General features: G+C 36.1%; 2 protein-coding genes across 4 annotated transcripts in view; one reads left to right on the top strand and one right to left on the bottom strand.

Annotated features, from left to right (window-relative positions):
• Positions 1–21,766, bottom strand: part of LOC106109404 (Fanconi anemia group J protein homolog) — a 45,099-nt gene that overhangs the window by 8,982 nt on the left and 14,351 nt on the right. Inside the window, exons 3-6 of one of the 3 annotated variants that reach the window (XM_013290896.1) lie at positions 10,022–10,165; positions 3,066–3,161; positions 1,494–1,674; positions 123–372 (exon numbers count right to left, since the gene is read on the bottom strand). In XM_013290896.1, the coding sequence (XP_013146350.1) occupies positions 123–372; positions 1,494–1,674; positions 3,066–3,161; positions 10,022–10,165 (671 nt within the window). The remainder of the gene's footprint in view (positions 1–122; positions 373–1,493; positions 1,675–3,065; positions 3,162–10,021; positions 10,166–21,766) is intronic. The other 2 variants (XM_013290904.1, XM_013290913.1) reach the window with 2 other exon arrangements.
• LOC106109421 (fatty acid-binding protein, muscle-like) lies at positions 3,420–5,409 on the top strand. Its single transcript, XM_013290923.1, has 4 exons — positions 3,420–3,912; positions 4,388–4,557; positions 4,852–4,962; positions 5,244–5,409. The coding sequence occupies exons 1-4, from the start codon at positions 3,840–3,842 to the stop codon at positions 5,301–5,303; spliced, it is 414 nt and encodes a 137-aa protein (XP_013146377.1). The 5' UTR covers positions 3,420–3,839; the 3' UTR covers positions 5,304–5,409.

Genomic DNA, 21,766 nt, shown 5'->3' with positions numbered 1-21,766 from the left:
AAAGTGTCTGGTTCCCAAGGTACACGTAGTTTTTGTTATTTACATAGTTCGTCTTTTCTAATACCACGCGAACGAAGTCGCGGGCAACAGCGAGTTTAACATAAGTTACAAAAAAATCTTACTTTAACACAAGCTCTGCACATATCATTCCGCGTACTCCAGGTCTTCTTGTCGAACTCCCGCACGCAGCTGTAGTCCCTACTCGACAGTATCGTCATCTGCAGCTGGCCGCAGTAGTCCGTGGTTGCAAACTCCTTGATCACCTGCTGCAGCTGCTTGTGCGTCCTCGCGCCGTAGTACACAGTCGGTACACTGCAATCAACAAGCATCGACGTCCTCAGACGGAGGTTGTCCACCAGATTGTACAGCGTTCTGGAAAACATAATATTCCTGTCAATACTAATGTCACCTTAATACATAAAAATAATTAACTCAAAATGTATGTTTTTTGGGAAAATGTGTTTGGAGTATGGCATAGACTTGAAGTTGGGCACAGGAGATTTGAGATGAGAGAGAAAGTCGTTGTCCTATACTTTTTATTTTATTTCTATTGTGACGCGAGTAGAATTAGTCGTATTCTTCTCGCGAAAATAACGTCATTTATGATAAAAACTCAAAAAATATATATTTTGAGTTAATCATTTTTATGAATAAAGGTGCGATATGTCACCGATCGTGAATGCCGTATACCAAAATTAATTGTAAACCATAAATTCTTAATTCTTTCTGATTTTGCTGACGACATTCATAACCGGTTGGGTTGATGCACACATGCAGACAATTAAACCAAGTTTTAAATCTATTGCATTTTATTTTTGTTAACAAACATTTTCACTAATACGTTTGAGAACCACTGGTCTAGAATTATAAGGTACGGAGTGCTATCTTACTTCAAGTAAGAAATATAACAAAAATTGACTTATTACTCGGTTTTTTGCGTAAACTACAACATGCGAAATCTACTCTATGACACTGTATATATTATACCTACAACATAGAGTGACATTTAGTAAGCAATAAAACACAAATTAGAAAGTAAAATGAAATAAAAACATGCGTTATTTATATTCCAATTAGATAACATGCTAAATCTATAGACTTTAAAAGCTTACTACAGTTAATAAAACTATCTACAATTAATAAAATGAGTTACCTTTGCCATGCTTAACTTAAATAAATCGCGAACCGAAAAACACATTGATTAATTGCACACTTTTACATAGAAATATTTTAACATGTAATAAAAATGATAGATTGAATTGTATTTATACTCTAAATTTTATTCTTACATCCAGTACTATATTTCGTAGGCATAATAGTTACCGAAACTAGCCTTGAAACCTGAAATAGCAATAAACTTCGTAGCTATGACGTAGTCTATACTGGTTATTAATAAATTTTGGTAACAACCTTATTATATAAAAAAATAAATGTTCATTGTTAAAGAAATGATTTAAAACGTTCACAAAAACAAATCTCTTGTAAATCTTTACCTGACATTTTGAGGAGTATCGGGTTGTGAAGCTTGTTTCTTCTCCGGGGTGGATGGCAGTTCTGTTCTCTCCAGCGACGAAGGTAGTGGCTTGTCGTACATTGTTTCGCAGCCCATACCCAATTCACTGGCTGCCAGGCGTCGTTTCTTATGGATTTTCACCAGACCCGCATCATTGTTTTCTGAATTTTAAATACAGAATTTTAAATGATACTTGACTTTAAAATTTTGACTACAGAGCAAGCTTAAAACCCTGACATCATACATGATTACTACAGTAAATGACAACTGTTTATTTACACGTACTACAATCACTATGTCACAATACTGAAAGAGGGCATCATCTCCGTAAGCGTGGAATTAAAAAAAAAGCAAGTTGCCTATGTGTTCTTCCAGACTATGCACTAGATCTATGCCAAATTTCCAGATCCGTTTAGCAGTTTACGCTACAAACTCTAACAAACATCCATCCATCCATCTATCTAAACTTTCGCATTTATAATATTAGTAATATTAGTAAGATAAACATGACTAGGTACAAGGCAGGAGACTGTCAAAAGCGATGGATAGATAAAGGAATAAGTAATAATGCAGAGAGGGTGATGACGGTGATCAATTGAATTGTTTTAATACACTTGAAGAACGCTCAGTCGAATAAGTAACTATGAAGCTTAGAGGTTTTGACAAATAGCTACATACATTCTGGAAGCTAGCTAATTAACACACGTTTTCTTTTTGTTCATCCAACTGCAAGTTTCCATTTCGCATAGTAAACAAGAGTCAGCTAATGTGCGTATTCTCGATTTCTTTACGCGGCCCGTACGCCTTGAGCGCGATTCAAAATGGCGACGTTGGCAACAATGGGGCCATTACTGTGATTACGTTGTCGTACAACTCACCCTAATGAAAGTATTGAGTCTCCCTTACAGCACCTGGGAGCCGCTCAAAGCGGGGATCGCAATTTGCACTCTTGTATATTTTCTCTACAGGTTTTTATAAATAACCCCATAGATATAGGTCACATGAGACATTTTTGATACATCTATCTTACATTTTAGTGTTATATTGGAGATTTTATTTATTAACTAGCTTTTGTCTGGCACTTCGTCCGCGAAAATTAAATAAACAAAGTTTGAAAGTAGTGAATGTGTTATTCCTGACTATGTTCTATATAAGTGCCAAATTTCATCGAGATCCGTTCAGCCGTTTATGCTGCAAACTCTAACAAACATCCATCCATACATCCAAACTTTCGCATTTATAAGCGTACTAGCTTTCGCTCGCGCCTCCGTCCGCGTGGTATTAAAAAAAACGAAAGTGAGTAGCCTATGTGTCCTTCCAGACTATCCTCCACATCTATACCAAATTTCATCGAAATCCGTTCAGCCGTTTAGGCTACAAACTCTAACAAACATCCATCCATCCATCTAAACATTCGCATCTATAATATTATAAGTAATAAGTAAAAGTAATAAGTAAGATATGTATATTAGTAAGAAGATTACTCTATGTTATTATGGTGAATAGTGTTATTTTCAATTAAATATATATTTAATTGACGGTTAAGATTTACCTTCTGTGCTGGTGTCAAGACAATCTTGGCGTTTGCTAGCCCTATTATTTGTATCGTCCGGGTTCTGTTTTGTCTCATCATAAATACTCTTGTGACCTGGAGATAGAAGATGAATAAGAATATAAATAGAGAGAATTTAACAAATTAATGTAATCAATATCGTAGCTTATAAATCATCATTATCATCTCCCCTGCCTTATGCTACTCCCGTAGGGTCGGCGCACCGGCTTTTCGTCCTCCAAAGCACTCTATCATCCGTCATCTCATTCATCACTCCCTTCTTGATCATGGCACCTTTCACGCAATCCATCCATCTCTTTCTAAGTCTACCTCTACCGGTGTACTCCTCAACATTCATAACTAACGTCCGTCTTGTTACATGCGATCGTATCGTAGTTTATAAATGTAACAAGTAAAATATTCAGTTTAGAACACCGAACCGAAAAGAATTAGTCAGTTCTTTTTTTTATGTTTATTGTTTCGTGGAGTTACATTGTGAGTTGTTTATCGATCTTTTTTTTATGGAGATCTCAAAGTTTTCTTCGTAATTTACAATGTTATTTTTAAAAGTAGGGCAACGACCATCGAGCAAGACGAACTCAATTACAAGTTAGCAAACAAAAGCAAGGAAATCAACCCATCGTTCTTTGTTATCATTTGATAGTGAATTTATCATTTATCTCGTAACTTTGGCCTGATAGCAAACAAAACAATGTCAGACGGTGGCGAACGTTGTGACGAATTTACGTGAAATTGAGATATTTTGGTGTTAATATGGAAGAATTTTTAGATGTGAAATATGTGATGGTCGGTTCGGAGAATTTTGAGGATTATCTAATTTTTATAGGTAATTTAACTTAACATTTTAATTAACATTTTAATTCTAATGTAAAAACTATAGTAACTCAATTAGTAGGAATAACTTTATTACCTACAAGCTGTTGCTAACCTACGTGAAAAAAAATATAGCCTGTTACACAATGAATGTTACACAGTGAATTTTTTAAATCGGCCTAGTAGTTTTTAAGTTATTTCAATACATACAAAAATCCAAAATTAGAAATATTTGAATAGAAGCTGGACAATATTGATGGAACAAGCGCAGACTCTCGCATGTTGAAACTCTCATCATATACTAATATTATAAAGAAGAAAGATTTGTATTTTTGTCTGTATTGAAACTCAAAAACTCGGCAAATTACAACATTTTTTCACCATTAAAGCTATCAGTGAGGAACATAGGTTATATTTATTATTATTTCTTTATTCCACGCGATCGAAGTCGTGAGCTACGGCTAGTATAAAATATTAATATGTTTTAGGTGTAGGCTACATAGCTAGGAAGGCTGCACTCACACTTCGTCCTACGCACAGTCTAACATTAAACGAGAACGGTACTTATACATTCAGTTTTAGTTCAAGATTGGTGAATTCTTCCGTCACATTTGCTTTAGGAGTGGAATTTGATGAGGTGAAACCGGACGGTATTAAGGTAACTGGATATTGTATCATACGTAACTATTTATTAAAATTAAGTAAATGTTAAGATTGTATGTGATTGACTACAAAAGTAGGGGAAGACCGAAGATATCTTTGGGTTGTGTGAAAGAGTATATGCTTAAGAAGGGAGAGGATTCAGATATGACGGCTGATATATAGAAGACATGCACATATAGTATCGACCCTCCGTAGGGACAAGCTCAAGTTAATGATGATTTAAAACAGGTAAAGAAATTAATTTTATATAAATAATCATACTTTGACATATTAATTAAACTAATTACAGGTAAAGAGCGTTATCACAATAGAGGATAATAAAATGATACACATACAGAGGGAAGAGAACGGCAGAACTTCGAAACATATACGTGAATTTTTTCATGATAAAATGATAGCGGTAAGTTATTTTAAGAAGAAATCGGTACCGTGTCGGAGCGGCGCAACACTAGATCATTCAATTGCATACTCGTCCCTTCCCTATAGCATCTGTCAATCTCTATAACTATGATCAACATCTCGCCAACAGCAATATTCGTTCAACAGTTTAGGTTACAAACCCTTTTATCATACATCCATCCAATCTTATATTAGTAAGAAGTAAGATATTATCAATGGTTAACCGTAAGCGGTACAAAGTTAAATTTAAAAATAACTGTTACATTTTTTGTTATTTTTCAGACGACTACCGCTGAAGGTTTAGACAAAATTGTCAAGAGATTCTTTGAAGCAGTTCGGTGATAAATGAATGATAACGTTACAAGAAAAATAGAGTACAAGTTTAATTATTTAGTTTAAGGACTCGTATACTCATTTATATTGTTTAATTTATAAATTTGGTACATGTGATGTGATTTTACTTTTTAACTATATAAATAAAAACGAGAAAAGTTAAGTTTAGAATTCTATTTTTTTTTCATTTAATCGAATAATGTAGACAACTATATTCTTTTGTACTTTTGTCTTTAAAGTAACCACTTATTTACCATTTACTATATCATAGTATTTTTACAGTATTAACATACCAACCTATAATAATAGAGGAAATATTTGTATTTTCGGATTTTCGTATGTTATTCGATATTCGTTCATTTGATTCAGGCAAAAACTCCGGGGCCGATTCCAAAAATTCTTTCACCATTAAAAAGGTAATTTATCTGTGAGTAACAGGACACATTAATAAACTACGTATATCTGGACCCTGGCGTTAAAAAATAATTACTAACAAAGTGGTTTACGCACACAAAGTACGACGGTCCTCAAAGACATCAGGACAGGACAGTATGTCTAATAGATTTTGCTTAGAGCTAAACAATTTAAACTTAGATTGTACACGAAATTCATAACTAAGCTTAACTAAAGGATAACGAGTTTGAAGTTATATTTAGGCGTATCTCGGAGGGTAGCCGACTGCGGTCACCTTACACCATTCCCGTGCCAACTAACGTTCGAATAATCAAATTTCTCCGACCTAAACCCTGTATCGACTTTCACTTAACATGGCAGGCGGCCCTTATACCGCTAACAACCCAGAACATTCTCTCCGGGGCACTTTCCAAAACACGATTCCCTATTCCATTAGACCCTCTCGAAGTTATCTCGCGTTATTTACATCGCCTGACCGTACCGTCTTATGTAGACAGGGGTGGCTTATGTGTAACGGGTATATAAGTGAGCAACCGTGCGCCGTGTGCACCGGTCTATAGGGGTTGTTTCTGTGTACGCCGGCCGTGAGGTTGGGGTTGGGGCTGGGGTGGTGTCGCGGTGTCGTCGCCATGGCAACGCGGCGCCCGGACCTCGGATCCCGACGCCCGCAGTGTCGGCCGCCGCGCCCGCGCCCCGCCGCGCAAGTGACACGCGCTGCGAAAAAGCACAACTACCCCCCGGCCTACGGTAACCAAGCTTACAGGCAGTTCATGGATATGCGAAAAAACTGTGAATAAATGTGAATTGTAAATAATAAACTAGCGTTTACTGTGGATTGCTTCGCATTTTTTGCTTTCGATTTCCCGCTATAATTTTCCGACAAAAATTCTTATAGAAAAACAAGTAACGAAAGGGTGAAAAGGCAACAGCTAGTAAAATTATAATAAAATAAAATTAGGCCATTCTAATTAAGGATATACCTCTGCTGAATGTAGTAAAAAATCAAAAATAATACATACGGTAAAGAGCTTCTATACAAATTGTAGCTTTAATTATTTATTCGAATTCATGAATTTTGAGAGATTACATCAATAGACCAGTATTTTGAGATTATCCAACAAAATTAGGATCATGGTAACCGTATGCGTTACCCTCTAGCCGGGTCGATGAGGCAGGGTGGTGGGAGGGCTCGCACCTTTTGTTTAGGACCCTCCTTCCCCCTTCATTTACTCGCGCCGGCTCTCAATGTTGTTTGCAAACGGTTTAGGTGCCTAAATGTAGAGGGAAATGTCATGATTTCACTTTTAAAGTGCGTACTACGTGCCGAGAGAAACTCCCCGCATGTTGTGTGTTCATATTTGTTTAGATTGACGCTGATTGTACTTCTTTGGTACTACGATACGCTACGATGAGTGTTATTTGATATGAGAATATGAATTACAGATATTCTTAACGGTTATAAGTAAGGTCTTACTTTATTTGATATTTTGAAGATCCGGAGTCTTCATTTTAGATAGCTTGATTTGACTTTCAAGGAAATTAAAAATAAAGTTTACGAAGTAAACATTTTTATGTTTTTAAACCTAGAATTAATCGATCGAGATAGAAAAAAAAATCGATCGAGAGGTAAAAAAAATTTAGAAACACCAAGAATACATCTAGATATATATTTTTAATTTTAATATCATTGGCGTCGACAATACAATTTCAAGAATTTGTAATTGTTCACAAAGCTGTCACGGTCTGGTACAGCTTACTGTGAATTACTTATTATACTTTCATTTATTTTAAATGTATTATTTAATATAGGGATTTCAAAAAACTGAAAAGGGAAGGTGAAATCCTTTGGTTAAACTGACATTAACACTAAACATAAAAAATTAAAAAGTCTCAGATAAAAAATATTTTAACCAAAGAGTCAAAAAAATCTAAACAAGTGGGTGTCGTGAGCTAATCGATATCATCGCCGCACAGTGCTGGCCCCGCCCGGTCACACGCGAGGTGACGATTGGTCGCTCCGACACGTCTCAAGACGCCGCATAATTAACACCTTCCGTGCCATGTCTTTTACGACGTCTTTTCTTATGCGACATAACATCAAGTTTTTTTTTTATAACATAAGGTGGCAAACGAGCAAGCGGCCACCTGAATCACTGAATCCACCGAAATGGAAAGCGACCGCTGCCCACAAACATCCGCAATTGCAGATGCGTTGCCTACCCTTAATTAACGGAGAACGAGACGCACATAAAGAGGACATTTCCCCTTCCTATGCGTCTCCTCCACCGTTAAATCCACTTTTCCTTCTCATCCTTTCCTCTTAAGATAAGGGTGGAAAGGGAAAAGGACTAAATTAGGCTTCCGGCACCACACTCATCAGACGAAACACGGAATTGCATCCCATTTTTTCTGTGTGGTCGTGGTATTGCACGGAGCGAGCCGGCCAATTCGTGCGAAGATGTTAAAGCGGGCTCTATCACTGTTACAAGTGTGGTCGTGGATAAGCACTAGATTATTCATCATAACAGAAGCTGCATACATGTTGTTTGAATTTGCTAGCAGCGACAAGTATAAAAGGTTGAACTCGCTCGATGACCTGATAGCTTCTAACTTGTTAACGCAAATGCCAGCGTCTCAAGCGAATTGGACCAAAGTCCAATGTTTTGTTTAAAAAATCAAAAGTTATTTTTCAAACGCCAAAATGCCGATAGAAACATCCAAATTATATTCTCTTGCTTGTGAATTATTGTTAACAATCGATACTATTATAATAAAGCGTAAACACACACTTCTTTCTTGCCTAAGATGTCAGCAATAACAGCATATATTTGGATAGTTCTTTTTTTAATAAAAAGCCCTACAATTACGTACGCTTTAGGCTATATATTTGCACGCTATTAAACTTAGGGGGTAAATATTTTGGATAAAATCCTAATGTGGGAAAGATACCATAAGTTGCTGCCAAAATCAAGGAAGCAAAATTGTCAAGGTTTGTCATGTCATATCATTTTGACATTTGCTATTGATAATTTGACACATAAACAATGAAATAAAAAATTTTCATAATTTTATGCGAATGAAGTCGCATGGGAACAGCTAGTTTTATATAAAAGTGGTGTGCAAAAGACTACAAAAGACTACAAAAGTAATAAAAGCAAGTATTGCTTACATTATTTAGTGCAGCAAAAATCATCTAATGGCCGATTTCTAGCTACACTTAACCATTCGTTAGTGTTATTGGTTCGATAGTGAAAATACTTTTCTGAACTACCTTACTTGAGTAACTCCAAAGAAACATTTCCTGAATTCGTCTATTTTGAACTTTTGGTACTTAATTATAACAGTTAAAGCATGATATATTATTTATTTTTCACCAACAAACTCTGAACTATCTTATACAGAGCATTACGCTCAATACAATATCAAAAAAATCTAATTAAACCAATAATAAAAATCCATAAGCAATCAGTTAACAGCCGTTACACCATAAAAAACACATCAATATTTGAAATCTAATTCCGTTAGCATACAAAAGCTGCAGATGTGCGAGCAACAAAAGTTTACAAGCGATCGCCTTGTTATAAATGTACTGAACAATCGTCATGATCGACGTATCTGATAATTTAAATGCGGAAAGGCATTGAAGCGGATAGATGTATGCTCTTAGATGCGCATTGAGGTGTTGAATGAATATGTAAAAGTTTCGATTCAACCTACTAATATTATAAATGCGAAAGTTTAGATGGATGGATGTTTGTTAGAGCTTGTAGCCTAAACGGCTGAACGGATCTCAATTAAATTTGCTATAGATGCAGAGGATAGTCTGGAAGAACACATAGGCTACATTTTAATTTTTTTTAATTCCACGCAAACGGAGTCGCCGGAGAAAGCTAGTGCTATTATAATTTTTACACATAGAAGAGTTGGTATCAGTTTTAGACCTATTACAGAAGACAGAAAGTTGTGTCACACATTAAGGTGTTAACTAATACGGCAGTATGTAATAAAATGTGTTCTTATACATAGAACTACTAGCTTTCGCCACCGACTTCATACGCGTGGAATAAAAAAAACAAAAGTGAGTAGCCTATGTGTTCTTCCAGACTATCCTCAAAGTCTATGGCGAATTTCATCGAGAGTCGTTCAGCCGTTTAGGCTACATACTCTAACAAACATTCATCCATCTAAACTTTTGTTTGTAAGAAGTAACAAGTAAGATGGACTGTGCCAAAACTGTGATAATCCGATTACGTATTTTTCTTTAAAGTTCAAACATTTTAATAATATTTAAAGTGTAGAGTTAGAAGTCTTACCAAATACTGGTTTGTTGAAATACTTTTCAGGCGTGACGGATTTATCACGGACTGGTGTTGACACGTAGCCAGCCGCGCCTGTCACTTGCTGCAGCTCAGCGTGCTGGCTGACCAACTCTTGTGCTGACTGCTCACTGATACGATCTGTGGTCAAAATATGAGAACAATTTACAAGTTCCGTGAACTACAATTAAAATAATATTACATGTCGCATACTTCTTGTAGATTCACTAGGCTAGTCGGTGGCATTGTATGTTTTAACATTGGTTTTTGTTATAATAATAAAACTAGCGGTGAAGTAACGCAAGAGCAAAGAATAAAATTAAAATAGAGGTGCCAGTCTCATCCTTTTATTAGAGACGATGGAAATGAGTAAATAATCGAATACACACCTACGCATACAACGCTTGGTTTTTCAAAAAGAAAACCTATTTTAATCGGGACAGATTACTAATAGATTATACAGAGTGTATGTATCTAACTTCTATTCGTTTTTTGTTTTCATTATACTTATAGCTAGCTAGTATAGTTTTAAATCTGTTACGTTTGTAGTTTGTCTATGTAACATTTATGTACCAACATGAAGATAAAAGATTTGTGTTCGATATTAAGTAAAGTACGGGGTAGGAGGAGAGTACGAGCGCTAATAACGATGTGGCACTTTTCCAAATTGGAAAGGTACAAGTAACAGCGGGGCGAAGAGGTCGGGGGGGAGGGGGTAGGTATTCGACAACTTTTCATAGCCCGCCGAGCCCTGCTCTAATGAAAATGACAAGACTAATGTAACAACTGAAAACATTCCGCCGGACGGATCTAACAAAGCGTTCATTTTCTGATGGCGGTAATCTCGCCGAAGGGCGGTATTGTTCGTCATTTTCTCTACGGCATTTTTTTTCCAACGTTTTCTTCTCGAAAAGAATAAAAATACTGAACAGTATTGTCGACGCCGACGCTCGCGCGGTGATCGCGCAAAAAGGAGCCCCCGGATGACAACGAAATGACGGGAGCGACCGCGGGCGGCCCCCTCTCGCCCACTCGTAAAAATGTCGCCCGAGTAAGGGGCGGCGGCGGCGCGGCATGCCTACGACAAGACGGCATTTTTACCGCATACAGCGACACCAAATATCGTATCCGACGAGTCGATACTGAAGCGATCTCAACTCTGATGCCACGGATTAAAATTGACAATCGATCGTCAGGTCAGAGGTTGGCTTTTCAAAAGTGCTGGCTGTGTTTGCGATAAATCGATAAGTATATATGTAGAAGGCGAGTGCCGAGGGTACAAATTGCACGGATTTTACAGTTCTTTGTGTTAACAAGGCTGGGGAAGGGCGCTTAGTGGTTTCCATCGGCTGTTTTAGGAAATATAAATTTTTTTGGTTTTCATTCATAGGTCGATGTTTCAGCTCGAAGCAATTAAGCGACAAGTTTTAGCGGATGGTGCTTGAGGGGAATTCATTTGACATTTTTTTGTTTACCCTCTTTGCAGCAGCTAGCCGGGACTGCTAGTTTTTTTGCGATGACACTTAAAAATGTTTTCTGTGAAAAACCAAATGGAAAAACTTTACTATCAACCAATTAATGCCTTTGCATAATATATGTTGAGCAATTTGTGTTTAACTATAAATGAAAACTTCACATAGAGAAAATGTCTCTCTTAACACATTTACTTTATTAGAGGACATAAAACTCTTTTAATTTTGTTTTTTATTAAACTTTTAAATTCAAATTATAATTCTTTGACATCATTTTAAAAAAATTATATGAAATTTACTTCATCCGAGCGCGGCAATATAAAGGCAGTGCAAAGCAGAGCGGTGGCGATGGTGTAACGCGATCCTCATAGAATTCGGTGAGAACACAAAGCTTTGTCTTAGACCGCATCGCGCAATCAGCGGCACAAAAACACGTCTTCAATGATCGCTTCGGACATACGAAAGGGTAATAAGATCGTGAACAATTTACTATAGAAATAATCCTAAAAAATAAGGTCTTAAGCGCAATTTGGTATAAAGAAAACGTTAAACCTTAAACAAGTCATTTTATCAATCTTTCTTTTTCAAGATTTTCTTACGGCATTAAAAAGTTATGTTACAGCTGACGAGCAAAAGCTAGTCTTGAATATACTGAGAAAAGCATATAAAGATAACTAGTAATTTGTCGAAACCCATGCATTTCATTTTTGCATTTAGAAACCTTAATCGCTGCACAGATAATGAAATATTCATTACCAATTACAGACTGGATCATGCTAGTGAAGTAAACTATAGAAAAAGATAAAGACGTGAAAAGGAAAAAGCGTCAGTAAGTATTTCACTAGACAAATTGTGGGTTCACCACCTTAATTTTGTCATAGATAGAAACAGACCGTGTTAATTTTTAGTAGCCATGTATATTGTGTACTATATGAACATCTTACTATCACATTGAGTGGCGAGGACGTGGGAGAAATCAACAATAAAGGGCGACTCTGGGTACGGAAATTACCAGTAATCACGCAAAAGCGTATACCAAATGAGCTGTATTTTATTAGTTTTTGCATACCGCATTAACGTTCCATCGCATGTTTGAGATGCGATATAATTTTTTGAAGCGACTTCGCCTGCAGCTTTCCGTGCCCGATAGCTGTTATCGGCAAACGATCGGTACGTACCGCGACGAGCGCGATACCGAACAACCCTTTATCTTGATCGGGGGTAGTTTGTGACGTCGCCACCATAGCCACTTCGCATCTCATTACTGTCGAGAAATTCAATTATAAGCGTTGTTTTTGTCGTAAGATATCTTTAATTTAAATGAAGATATCGATTAACCCAAGCATGAGTGAAATAGAAACTCGCCTCGTCATTCAACGCGAAGGGAGGCAATGTAATAACGTAGTTATTATTGTGTGTATTTTGCTATGACTACAATACCGCAATAAATTTCAGATAGTCTTAAGATAACCCTGTCATAAAGTAGTGCTTTCCAGTACACTTTGGTATAGTCCTTCCAAATACGAAGTCTCGACTTCAAGTGCGAAACCAAAACACTCCTATAAAATGGTTTTGTGAACCATTTCTTAAATAAAACCTATTTCGTTGTATGTCTGTTCATATAAAAAAGAAAATAACAATATTAATGAAATAGGTTGAATGAGGTAATATTCTGTTCTATGAAAATTGATAACCACCAATTTCAAAACAAATAACGCCTTGCACGTTTCAAGCGTACAAAAGCAGCATCCGAACGTAACATACAAAGGTAAGGAAATCGCCATTCCAAACTACAAAGAGAATATTATTAGGCGGCCACAATGGCGCTTTATCCGAGGGGGTCCGGATAAAAAACGGATGTGTCAATAATTAACCGTGTGATTCGGGAGCCGGTCGCCGGCGGCCATCGATTCCACGCTTTACGGGACCCGGTTTATTAAAAAAATATAACGAACGTACATTGTGTTGGGACAAAAGGGAACGAACGCTCGGTGTTTTCGTTGGGGTGAAAAATATTACACCCCCGGGCGTGCGCGAGAGAGCCGACCGCCTAACTCGAACGCAGCCTGCACGCCTCGCGGACACCAACCATTTGAATTGCATATCTTTTGAATGCGATTTGCACAATTTCGTGTAATAGACACATGCAGAAAAAATACTATTAATTGCCTCTACATACAGATAGTACACAATTTTGTTTTGGATCGAATTTATACAGCACAGATTTTCATCTCCAAATTATTTTTGGGGGACACATAATTAGCACACGCATAGTGTTTTAATTAACACAATACACACAATATGCAGATTTCCAGCCAGTCCAGCTCACCGGTGTCCTAATCTCTTACTACCACTAGTCAGAAGAACATAAAAATATACATCATGAAGGCTTAAGTAAAAAGAATTAGATATTTATTCAATTTAAACAAAATACAATAAATTTCGATGAGTCTAGATCATTAGCAATATCCCATAATCGTCACACAATCTCACAAAATCCGCATCGATACCAGCCCTACGCACAATTCGAAGCCTCGGGAGGATCAGGAAATTCATCTCACTAATCCACCGGGGCGCTGTGAATAGTAAAAGTGACGGCTCTATTCATTGCGGGGGGAATCGTGGGGTCGGAGGGTTGGGGAGGAGGGGAGGGCTATGGGTTCGCAAGCGCTAAAATTTAATAAAGCCGGGCCTCGTCGGGAATATGGACAGCCCTCGCGATTAATTACGTACAAGGGGCCAGCGATGATACCTACGAGGCGACGCGTAAATAACATGCCCACGGGAGGGCATAGTTTTGGCACATCTATAATTCATGAACGAATCTGTTTTGCAAATTTTCAGCATTATACGGCAATTAGACATCGCTCTGGAGATTGCTTTTTGTTGTTTTGTTTTAATTGGGGGTGCTAGAAAATGTTATAACAAATTTTGATTTAATAATGAATCAGATAAATCTACGAGTACGTCATTTAAATTGGAATATTTTAGCACTTTCTTAATAAATATATAAATGCAAAAGTTTAGGTGGATGGATGGATGTTTGTTATACTTTTTTGTCTAAACGATTGAACGGATTTAGATGAAACTTGTACAGATGTAGAGAATAGTCTGGAAGAGCACGTAGGCTATTTACTTTCTTTTTTTTTACTTCCATGCGCACGAAGTCGTGGGCGAAAGCTAATTATAAATAAAACAGAATCAAGGACACAAACAAAAATTAAGTAAATATCATACAGACTTCTTTCAACAAATACAAAACATAATCATTTCATGAGAGCCTGAATCGTAGTTTATGTATCGTAAAGCAAAATAAAGGTAAGTTAATCCAAAACAAGAACCAAAGAGCCCTATTAAGTGCATACTTACGTTTGAAATAGGAAAATGTACGCACGCATATACGGTTCTTACCATGTAAATTACGGTATACATAACCATACATGTATATAAATTTTATATGAATGTGCTTTCTCCATGCACGTTTGATAGGGGTGCAGGAAACACGCACAATCGACGTGACGTAGAGCCAGCACTTACACTGCAAATTTTCACATTTTATTTCAACCCTCAATATCATAATTATAGTCTAACGAGCCATTTATGCCTATGTCTGAGTCCTGTCCTAAGCATTTACTGTGTGTACACATGCGTATAAAATAAGTACGGAAAATAATAGTTCAGCCGTAAACGTATATCATGCTATTTAAAGTACCTTAATGAAAGTCTCATGTAAATTTTAACAACTCTTAGAAGGTACCTAAACTTCAATCAGTACTTTACCTTAGACGATATAAAGCATTAAAAATCAAGCCAATTGCATAAAAATAAACCAATTAAAATGTTCACGTTCGTAGTTCTCATTGCCTTATATTTTGGGTTAATTTATTTTAAATTAGACTCCATCAAAGTAATGCGACAACAAGCGAAAACACACAACGTACGTGTACAAAACGAGTAAAAGTTTAACAGAAAAAAAGGTGGGCGCAGCGTTAGTTAGGCTAGGCACTGAAAAATTCTCCAAGAGGTGTGTCCATGTGAGTCTCCTTTTGTACGTATATTCTTTTGTTGTGTATGTGTATGTGTGGAGCGGGCGGGTCGGGAGCGATTCGTAATCCGCGCTCGGCTCAAGTGTTTCGAGTGTTTCACATTCGCTCGCTCTCCGCTCGTCGCCGGAGAACCCGCGTCACACTTCAAACTTAGCGCTAGAAGAGTGTGATAAGCGGTAGCGTATTTAAGCTTAATGGTATTAAAACAAATTAAATATGTCACTGAGAAATTTCACAGTCGGTACAAATGTATTGACACTGTTTGTTGTCTCTGTTCTTTCAAAGATAATGACAGAAATCATTGTAAAATTTTATACAAGTCCTTTGACATTAACAACATTAACATGCTTTAATTACTTTGCAATGATTATTTACTCACCGAGCTAAACGTACTAACAAGTACAATATACTATTTCAGTTATAAGGCCTTTGCGGCGACCTAAGTAAGAAGGTAAGTTTTACTACACTAAGGAAAGAAATTTTCCTATTATTTACCAAACAAACACTGATACGCTATTACTGTCTCTTCACTCTTTATTCTTTGACTTGTACCTATGAAAGATTGGGACCTATAGTTATGGTCCAAGACCAGACAAGAAATTGACTAACTCCACCGCTTATGTCACTATGGTAGCAGTCTCAACTCGCTTTGCATTGCGAGTCGTATCGTCGTAATTGGCGCTCGAGTGGCAATTAGCGGCCACTTGCGCCTGTCACCGCCGGGGCCGCGGCTGTGTGCGCTACCTTAGCTCCCTTGTTCAACCGGCCCACTAGACATACCGTTCAAGTACTCACTACAATGCTAACAATAGTTAATCCTACATGAGAAACGATCGAATCATTTTTCGGACTTCAATATCTTGGAGAATGTTTTTTTAGGCATAAAGAATATAAGAAAATATTTTCCTGTTTTGAACATTATAAATCTTTCTTTGAGCATACATGAACGTAAGTTCGTTTACTTATACGTGTTAAATCGTATTTTTTACTACTCCTTACGTGGTATTGAACCGGACTATTTAGCCATTAAAATAAAAACATATTTTTAATACAAAGGAACAAACTGACTAGATGATGAGTTTTCTTTAATCAATATCGTTGTTAGGAACATACATTTTAAAAAAGTTGTTATAAATAAAAGTTTAGAATGTTGTTGATATAAAGTGATACTTAAATCTGGGTCTAATTTTAATACAAAGCTTTCTTACAAAGGACATTTTGTAGAGATTATAAAATATCAAAAGTTGGCACGTGCTTTTAAACAGGGAGGGATTGAGTACAATTTTCTTTCACTTCCAACACGACAGACAGATTTCTGAACGAAACAGGGATCAGCGGGAGGTATCAATAATTGAATTCCTTGGGGATAGCTGCAGCCTCCTCCGCTCTGAACCCTACATTAATTGCACGAATTAATTTATCCCCTCGGCATTTAGAGGCGATCGTGCAAAGGGATGAAACTGTACCTATCTCTATACAAAACCAGATACATTTCTGCTTCTCTGATATTAGATATTTCGTCCCTTATGTCGCCTGTTAATAGTCTTTAACGTAAACTATTAAATAAGGTTACTATTTAATAAAAAAAATTATCGATAACTCAGTTTTCTGATGGTGCGTATTTCTTTAGGAAATTTCTTTATTATCTTCCTGATATTAACTGTTAAATTTAGCTTTTATGATAGCTTTTATCATAAAAACTATATACTAAATTATGTTACGTCTCGTAATCTTAATAATTATACTCGTAAATGCAGAAGATTGTATGGATGATTGTTAGAGTTTGTAGACTAAACTGCTGAGATCTCAATGAATTTTGGCACAAGGAAGAACACAGGCTTCTTACAATTTTTTAAATTCCGCGCGGACAGAGTCACGGGCGAAAGTAAATACAATAATACAAAGATGAAATCGGAAAGAATAATGTACAAAATGATTAGACACTTTTAAGTAAAAAAAAACTCGTTTGCAGTACATGCAGTTAACCTAAGCTAACACTTCAAATGTAGTCCAAGATGTCAGAGACAAACGAGATCTTAATTCAAGCTTCAGAATACAAAGCGAGAGCAACACGGGTTCCAATTAGACTGAAGACAAACAGAAAGAATTCCTTTCTATTGTCTTGAAAACTGGAACTTTGTTTACTGTCTACCCCTTTTATTTGTCTCAGAACTATGATGTTTATACAAACATAGTTTTCTTTGTTATCTGACATTTACCTTCAAAAACCTAGTTTTGGAACAGTCGAGGAGATTGCTTAAATTTTTAAAAACTGACCCTTTTGTTTTTTTTATACAATGCACAAATAGGTGTACGTAGCATAAATTATCATAGATAAAAAATAACAAATATACGGATTACACATAATGTTAGGTTTTGGAAAGATTTAAAAAAAAAATAGAACTAATACATATTAAATTCAGACTACAGAATTGCGATTTCACACTTAATAGTCGGTCGTAAATTTCAACACTGTTGTTAATATTTTTTTCTTCTCCGATACGACAATATGGCAAGTTTTGCAATCACCGCGCCATACCACTTAGCTCGGTATCGCGTTGCATATCCATTTCACATACGAGCTATTGCGTCACACAATCGCGACACCAGAGGGTGTTACCCACACCCCTGTGTCAGCTACATACCCTTGCCAAACATAACAACGTAGCTCGGAAACTTCGTGTCTTACAATAACATATCTTATTCCCTTGGTTTAGGGCACATAGAGTCTAAATCGTGAATTTTTACATGCACCTAACTCTCGGTCATTGTGTACATAGAGGGCGCCACCCTCGCTGTCGCCGAACAAACATGGCGTCGGCTAACGAGGTTTCGCGAACGGCCCTCGTGAGCGATTTCGCGCCTAATTTGGACGTACTCCGCCTGGCGTGTGTACTTTATTCTATTTAGGTTTTCACGTGAAGCGGCGCGACGTAATTTACTAAGTAGGATGCTATTCAAATATGCGTTAAAAGCTCTTTGTTTTTGAGAGTTAGGCGTAGGCGTGTTTTTTTTTTATATATTTTTGCTTGTATCATGTACATTTTATGAATCGTTTAAATAGATGTACGGATAAATGTTATATTACTTGATAGATTGACTACATGTTTTTTATGTACAGTTTTGAACGTATTTAAGATAAAAAAAGCTTACAGCAAGAAGGGACTACTTTCTTCTTTTAGATGGAATAATTTATCGTCACACTAGCTTTTGCTTGCTTCTTCCGCAAGATTAATAAAAAAAAAAGGAAAATAACCTATGCGCTATTGCAGACAGTAATCTCTGTGCCAAAAAAATCCTCTAGATCCGTTTAACAATTTTTTACACAAACAACTATCGGTCTGAATCTTCGCATTTATAACATTACTAGCTGCACCCGTGCAGTTTCATCTGCATGTAATTAAAAAAAACCTACATTTTATTGTTTACATTGTCAAATTATCAATTGCAAATGTCAAAATGACATGACAACCATGACAATTTTGCTTCCTTAATTTTGGCAGCTTGTAGCTTTTGGTCTCTTTTCCACATTAAAGGTTTTTTTCCAATTTATTTATATAGCTTAAAGCGTATCGTATGTATGGGGTTTTTTATTAAAGTAAGAATTATTTAAAAATATGCTGTAATTGCTGACATCTTAGGCAACAAAGTAGTGTGTGTTTACGCTTTATTATAATAGTAATAGATTAAGATTAAAGTAAAACTAATACTTTATCATAAATTGTCAAGACAACAACAGAGACTGAAATTAAGTCTCCCAAGAACTAACAAACAGAATCTTAGATAAGTCAACCGCAATCGTGGACAGATGGTCACATCTATAGCTATATATTATAGTATGTATGTACATAAATCCAATACCACGTACATAGTTCGGTTTCGGTGGACAATATTGTCGCCGCGGGCAATTCCGAGCGACACGACCGCGTCCCTCCCCACCTAGTGGGGGGATCTTTATTATTACCAGTTGAAACTTTAGATACAGATGACATATATAGGCCAAAATATCCGACAAACCTGCAAAGATTATATCAATACTAGCTGTTTACATGCGACTTCATCCGCATGAAATTATGAAAATTTCATTTTAATGTTAAGTTTGTCAAATTATCAATTACAAATGTCAAAATAACATGACATGATAAACCTCGGCAATTTTGATTCCTTGATGTTGACAGCAACTTATGGTCTCTTTCCCACATTAGGGTTTTTATCAAAATATTTACCCCTTATGTTTAACGACGTGAAAATACTTAGCCTAAAGCCTGACGTAAGTGTAGGGCTATTTATTAAAAAAAGAATTATTCAAAAATATGCTGTAATTGCTGACATCTTAGGCAATAAAGATATGTGTGTTTACGCTTTATTATAATAGTATAGATAAACATTGTACGAGTCAAGCTGGGTATTAACCGACGTTACGATGTGTAACATGTTGCACGGTGAGCTTTCATAAAGTCAGTACGAATTAAGAAAACACCTAATAGTATCATGCAGTACCCAGCTCCATTTCGTACGAAAAGCCACGGTCAACGTTTGCTGTTATTGCCAAAAATCGCATTTCATATTTAAGTAGATTTATTTTTATTTGTATGTTAAACAAGCTGTACCCTTATATACAAGAGTACACCAAGTACATGTTAACAAATATCTTAATAACAAAACACAACTTATTAAACGGAAGGATCTCTCGAGATTCCTAACAACCAGTTATTCCAGACCTGGCAGTGACTACTTTCGCATACTGCAAGTTCAACTTATCGTTCACAGGGTAGATCATGTAATATTGGTAAGTATTACAAATGACCGACAAAGAGGTTTGTAAAAAGAGCATTCGTTTTAACAAAACGTTATTAAATCTCATTCCGAGGATAAGGATATTTGGAGCTGGCTTTATTCCCTTTGTTAACAAGTTGTTGGGGTTATTGCTATCTATTCATTGAAGATGCACCCGGTTCATATTTTGGAAGAACATTAAACTGTGAAAAAAATCTTTACAATACGTGCAGTTTTGATGCAATAGTAATTTGAAATTGGAAGGATTAACGCCATATGAAGTTTCTAGAAAAATAACATGATATTATTATCTTGATATATCAGGGTTGACGATATATTGTTTTGAATAACATTGTAATTTTAACTAGATAATAGGAAGCTTTCTCTATGATTCGTTAAAAATATTGTGTAATTGCGAAAACAAATCATACAAGGTTTCAATAATTAACCGAAGGAAATGTTCGTAAATGAATTAAAGTTGTGGGTAAAGTAAAACCTAGAAACAACTAATAAGTACTAACAATATGGTTAAAGTAGGTTTTTCATAAAACTTGTTTAGTAACAATTATTACGTTCAGCAGGTAAACTTTTCACGACTTAATACAACTTATAATTTGTATGTGAATGTTAAAAAGTTTTAACTCAATCAAACTTATGAAGTTGATACAATTAAGTTGGTAAATTTTTATTGCTTTACTTTTCAATTACATAAAGCAAACAATGTTTGTTCAGAGAATTGTTTAATCTAGGTAAGAGAATCAGTAAAGACCTTTTACTTGTAAAATGTATTTTAATCTGACGAGATGACGCACCAAATCATTCAGCTAACAATAAAGGAATCCCCGCTGACATATAACAAGGTATCAAAAGATAAAATCAATAGCAATCGCAATTTGCGGCATTCGCAATACGCGACAACCCGACCGATGAATGGTCGATTGTCGCGTTCCGAACGATTAGCCCCGGGACGATTCAGCAAAATGGGATGAAAATGTCAAAATACAATCTCTGATGACGATCTAAACTGTACAATATCACTACAGTTACCAAACAGGATATTCAACCTTATTACTTAAAAGTTAGAAGCGGTCCACAATAGGAGATATCCAGGGTAATACTAGAACTTGTCCCGATGTTATTTGCGATTTTTGTCAATCGGTTTGTATCCTCTTGTAAAGGAACAATCGAGACATTGTGTTGTGCTCGTGACGTTTGTATTGTTGGAAAGAAAACAGGAAGACGGGGTATTCTTGTTTCTTATAACTTTTGTAATCTACCTATTAGATTAGAGACATGCATAGAGTAGATTCGTATAAAACTACTCGCAGTTTATCTGAAATAAGTGGACTAGTAAATAATTTATTTATTAAGCCTTTATTGCCGAAACTAAAAAGACATTTACAATTAATGGTAACAATAAAACTTTTTTTTTTTTTTTTTTTTTTTTT

The sequence above is a fragment of the Papilio polytes genome, unplaced genomic scaffold (assembly GCF_000836215.1).
Source record: "Papilio polytes unplaced genomic scaffold, Ppol_1.0 DF824269.1, whole genome shotgun sequence".
Lineage (NCBI taxonomy): Eukaryota > Metazoa > Arthropoda > Insecta > Lepidoptera > Papilionidae > Papilio > Papilio polytes.
This window is presented reverse-complemented; position numbering and strand designations above follow the sequence as displayed.

Excerpts from the sequence above, each read along its gene's own strand:
- LOC106109421 (XM_013290923.1), top strand. The coding sequence starts at position 3,840 with ATGGAAGAATTTTTAGATGTGAAATATGTGATGGTCGGTTCGGAGAAT. Across the intron at positions 3,913-4,387 it reads GGATTATCTAATTTTTATAG|GTGTAGGCTACATAGCTAGG; the intron begins GTAATTTAACTT and ends AATATGTTTTAG. Across the intron at positions 4,963-5,243 it reads TTCATGATAAAATGATAGCG|ACGACTACCGCTGAAGGTTT; the intron begins GTAAGTTATTTT and ends GTTATTTTTCAG.